Source organism: Octopus bimaculoides, chromosome 3 (assembly GCF_001194135.2).
Source record: "Octopus bimaculoides isolate UCB-OBI-ISO-001 chromosome 3, ASM119413v2, whole genome shotgun sequence".
NCBI classification, from domain to species: Eukaryota; Metazoa; Mollusca; class Cephalopoda; order Octopoda; family Octopodidae; genus Octopus; species Octopus bimaculoides.
In genome coordinates, this window is record NC_068983.1 from 134,925,441 (window position 1) to 134,931,045 (window position 5,605).

A 5,605-nucleotide genomic window follows, 5' to 3' on the forward strand; every position below is an offset into this window, starting at 1 on the left:
GAATCTATAGCCTCAGAATGTAATGGTATCAAGTTGTCACTTCTCAACAAAACGTGTTTAGCAGTTTCAACCATTTACTGTCCATCTGTTGATGACACTTTAGCTGCTTCCAGTGAATATGATAAGTTGTCTATATGTGAGTACAAAAGTCGGTCCAAAGAAGAAATAAGATGTTCTTTCTGCACCTAGAATCCAATTGGACAGTCCCAAACCGTGTCAGTACAGATTCTTGTCAGCACTTGAATAGAAAAAAAATAAGTATCAAGAGTTCATTAAAAGCAAACAGCATGTACTGTCCATCTAATTGTCCTCAAGGTTACTACCTGGCAACAATATGCTTTTTTTCGCATTTTTTCTGAATTCACCAAATAAATTTTCCTTCTCTGGTGAATACTTGATTCCTGTGACAATTCCTCTCTGAGACTTCTCACATCAGATGGTGACTCACATTGCATTACAGTTTCCTACACACACACAGACTTAAAGAATGTGCTTGACAATATGTTGTTAATGTCTCTGGTTAAAGTTCTTCCAAACACATGACTACTTTAGATTTTTTTCCCTAAAAATCTTTGTCTGATGTGTCCACAGCTACTGTGCGGAGACTGGCATACCAAAGAATAGACCTACCAGCAACAACCTCTTGTACAAACCTCAAAAATTCTCTCCTCCAGGGAAGTACCTCAACTATTTATAAGACATGTTGTATGAAATGACTGGAACAAAGCTGTCAGGACCCCCATCTGCTAAATGGGGTAAAACCTGGATGGCAAGATGGGTTAGCAGGTCATTGTTTGAGTGGTGCAAATATGTCATCTACCAGTTGAAAATCTCAGTCCAGTCTGAGGGAGCTTATTCAGGTGGGGACTTAGAATGTTCTCACTCTGAGGGATGATTCTCATCTGCCCTTAATGTCTTTGGAACTCAGCCATTTGAGAGTTTCTGTGGAAGTCTTATCAGAGGTGTGTCATCCAGAATAGGGTAACATCTCAACTATTGGTTACATCTACAACAGGTCTGAGTGCTCTGATGTGATATGCCAGTGGGATAGCAGTTACAGTAACCAACTGGCTGGTTCTAATGGTATAAGATGTAACACCTGTCTATGAGCATATTATATAGCTGAACTTTCACTCAACTTTCTCTGAGTGTCATTTCCTTGGTTGGGTATATTCTCTGCTATGAGTGACTGATTGGAGAGGGAGACATTCTATACTCATTGGAGATTTCAATGCATCAACTGAGGTTCACAGAACAGAATATAAGAACATTATCAGCTCTCTTTTGGATATAGTGCTTGGAATAAGAGTGGTGTGATGCTCCTGGACTTCACAAAAAGTCATGGATTTCACATTGCTGGCTTCTGGTAACAATGTCCTGAGCTGCATTGCTGGACTTAATATTCCAATACTGGCCATGTACCAAAGAAGATTGATTACATACTTGGAGATTACTATTGGAGATTCCTACAGAATTTCAGAGTTTTCCAGAGTGCTAGTTTCTTGGGTCAACTACTGGAGGTCAACTACTGACAGGATCCTGGATTTTTGTGTACTCATTGAACACAAGCAGAGCTTTTGGCAGGAGCTGTTTGCAGCCCATGTCAACTTCTGCAAGGCATTTGACTCGGTGAACAGAGATGCACTTTGAAGGATTCTGGAGCTGTGAAGTATACTCCTTCAACTGATTGGGCTGATGGTGGCCTTGTACATAGTAACAGTCAGTGCAGTTCAGATTGGCATCGAACTTTTTTCAAGCTAGATCTTAAGTTCATCAGAGTTGGATCTTGGTTCCCAGTGTGTTAAGTGCCTGCATGGATTGGATACTTGGTCAAAAGGTAATTCATTTGAGTTGTGGTGCACTCATTGATGAAACTAGGATTACAGGCTTAGATTTTGCTGTTGGTGCAGTTATTTTTGCTGAGTCTCTGGATGTCATAAGGAGTGCACTCCTTTCACTGAGTGAGAAAGCAGAACCACTTGACTTTAGAGTCTCTTGGGTCACGACAAAGATCCAGTCCTTCATTGACTTCTTGAAGGATTCCACCTCATCTGCCTCTGTTGTGGGTGAGAATTTTGAAGTTGTTGACCACTTCACTTATCTCAGCAATGAAATTAATAGCGGCATTAGCTGTGAGTTTGAAGTCCTAAAAGGACTTGGATGAGCTGGTGCAGTTGCGGACTCATTGGACAAGGGTGTTTGGCATTGCTGATATCTATGTAAGAAGGCAAAGGTTTGAGTCTTTAGGTCTCTGATCCTCCCCTTCCTGGTTTAGAATTGTGAGACTTGGACACTGTGTGGGGCCCTTAAGAGCCACCAAAACTCTTTTGGTACCAGGATGCTTTGCAGGATTATGGGTTACCATCGACTGGATTTCATACCCAACCAATGACTCTACTCAGAAGTGGGATGCATCCTGTTACTTGTATGATTCAGGAGCACAAGCTTGAACTGTTTGACCATGCTGCTCGATTTTCTGAGTTAGACCCTGCTTACCATATTCTTTACACTGAGGATTTGGCTGTGTTGATAGCTCATGATGGTCTACCACATGCCACATGGTCACAGCAGATGAAGAGGTACCTCATGGAGATGGGGATTGACTGGGACTTTACTTAACAAGTCTCTTGGGTGGACTTGGAAATATACTGACAAATGGTGAACACAGCAACAAGCTACAACAGTGAATGCCCCCACACTTGACCTGACCTAGGCATACTGTTTGTTCTGTCAATCCATTCTGCTCTACAGTTAGATAAATTTAGTTTTATTGAATGTATTGAAGATTTTATGTCTGGCAAGCAATAAAAACCAAGAAATTTCTCACATCAAACATTGATAAATTTGTTAGATGTGTAGTTTTGTCATAAAGAACAAGTGAAAAATGTTTTTCCCTACTTTACCATATAAATCAGCCATTATAAAACAGAACTATTTTTATAACATGGCTTAGGTATTTATTTGTACAGCTTTGTTAAGCCACTCCAGAAGATCAGCATCATTTTCCCCACTCAGCCATACCAGGTTTATACAAATTAGCCAACTCATCAACTTTTTCTATTTTTTGTTGAGAAAGGAAGTGCAAACACTCAGTAATTTTTATTATGCATTTATGATATGTTTGCATACTCATTCTTGTAGTTTCACCCATTATTATATTTAGAAGTCAGTACTTCCAGTTCAGTTGCAGCACTGTGAGATTCACACAACTGATAATCCTCAAAGTGTTAATGATTTTTTTTTCCACTTACAAAATCCTTCATTAAAAGCAAATGTTCTTTATCTCTAACATGCTGTTGTTTTGAATATTTTCCTTATACTTCATACAGAAAAAAAAATAAAACAGAACAATATGCATGACTGTAGATTTGATCATAAGTTACATCAAATACATTGAGTCAAGTTAAATGAAAAAAAATCATTTATTGTTGCTTAATGTCCACTTGAGTGACTTAACATTCATTAGTTGATTTGGTTGAGGCTGGTTTCATTGGCTGATTGTTGTAATGTTCATTGAGACAATGAAACTAAAACTACTGCAACAAGAATAACTACTAGAAGTCTCTGATTGTGTTTGCAACTGTATAGTAGGGTTTCTTTCAACAGCCAAAGAACAGAAACTATTAATATTTACTGATTTTGGTTTAATAAATGTATTATAGCATCATTTGTTGCTTCATCAATGGGCACACTGAAACTATTTAATAATAACAAAGCATTTTCTTAGCAGACATTAGACACTTTAATTATATAAACATGACAAACTAAAGATTTTAACCCATTCAGAACTTTAATGCATGAATATTTAAGTATCTTATGTTGTAAAGAGTTTAGAATAAGCATCTAGATAATAGCATGATGTTTCTATACGAGAGTGCACAGACAGTCATATTCTCACTTCACTTGATTTTTTAATAGACTATATTTACTGAATGTTATAGCTCTGTCAAACCAAACCATATATAACTAAGATTTACAAGAAGTTATATTTCATATTCCTTTGCAGTTTCATGTCACATCAAACTTTGAACAATTTACTTTCAAAATTTTATAAAATTCTGACCATAGCCTGTATATTTTTTCAAGCCATTATGCTGTTTTTAACAGTTCATCACATGATTTATTTTAAATCATGAAAACAGTTTTATCGTGTTAAGAAATAATTCAGGTCTGAAAAGGTTAATTGATAATCTAGAACAAATAGCATTTCTCATTAGAAATAGAAATTAACAATTTACAAAACCATCTAATCACCTGCTCAGAAAAATAATAGAGCTTAAAATGCAATCTGTATATAAATTAACCAGAAGGTTATACTGATTGTAACAGCATTTCTTTTCTCAAAGGCAGGCATGAACATGTTTCTTTATTCCTCAACTTCATCTACCTGATGATGTTGTTTCATTTGCCATTTCCCAACTTTGTTCTTTTCATTTCTTGGTAGAGCAGAAAAGTTCTAAACCAACATTTCAATAGTGTTGATTTCTATTTATTGTATAAGGGAATTTTTCCTACTCAAAGTTTTGTGAACATTGTTGTTCATGTAACTATATTTCACATGTGTAGAACATAATGTTTATAACAAAGATAATTCAAGTAGACAGACATTCAGATGGAAAACAGTATAAACAAAGGATAGAGAAAAAAAAATGTGTATGGAAACAAATGAAAGATAAGCATAGCAAAGAGTGTGTGTGTGTGTGTGTGTGTGTATGCATGAAGGTGCATTGATCATTCTTAACATGTATTGGCTCTTCTAAAGTAACTTTTGCAGATATTTCATTGAGAGTGGTTATTTTTTGCATCTGATGTGCAATGTAAGAGAACAGTACACAGTTATATGCATAATCAAAATTTTCAAGCCAGTTCTACATGGTCCACTGAAAGCTGGTTCTCTTGTCTGGTGGTCTTCATCATCCTGTTAATCACCACCAAGAACAACAGAGAAAATAAGATATTCCTTATCAAGCTTTCATCAAGCTTTCATTCTGAGTTCAAATACTGCTGTAGCTGACTTTGCCTTTCATCCTTTCAGGGGCAATAAAATAAGTACCAGTCAAACACTGGGATCAATGTAACTGACTAGCCACTCACCCAAAATTTCTGACCTTGTGCCCATAGTAGAAAGAATTATTATTACCATTACTATTACTTCAACTACTAGCATTTCCTTTTTTCCTAATAAGGATACAAATACTTTACTAGACTGAAGTTATTCTACAACCCTATATAGCATATTTTATTTTGTGAACGCAAGTCTTTCTGCCGTGTTATTGTTCTGGTGCTGTTGACTTGATTACATCAGGAACAATACATATACAAAATTTTAAGGTTTCCTCTTTATTTCAGGAAAAAGCTGATCTGGGTGAACTGATGATGTCATTGTGTTACTTACCCACAGCTGGACGCCTCACAGTTACCATCATCAAGGCACGGAACTTGAAAGCAATGGATATCACTGGCTCCTCAGGTTTTTAAAGATTTTTCCTTCTTTTATTCCACCCCTCTGACACTTACTCACACACATATCTATGTATATATACATATATATATATTTATATATGTGTATATATATATATATATATATATATATATATATATATAT

General features: G+C 36.2%; 1 protein-coding gene across 2 annotated transcripts in view; it reads left to right on the plus strand.

Moving 5' to 3' along the window:
- Nucleotides 1-5,489, plus strand: part of LOC106870926 (synaptotagmin-10) — a 218,492-nt gene extending 213,003 nt beyond the window's left edge. For both annotated transcript variants that reach the window (XM_052966557.1, XM_052966556.1), the window contains exon 3: nt 5,350-5,489. In XM_052966557.1, coding sequence (XP_052822517.1) covers nt 5,350-5,478 — 129 coding nt within the window. In that variant the 3' untranslated portion in view covers nt 5,479-5,489. The remainder of the gene's footprint in view (nt 1-5,349) is intronic.
- The last annotated feature ends 116 nt before the right edge of the window (nt 5,490-5,605 follow it).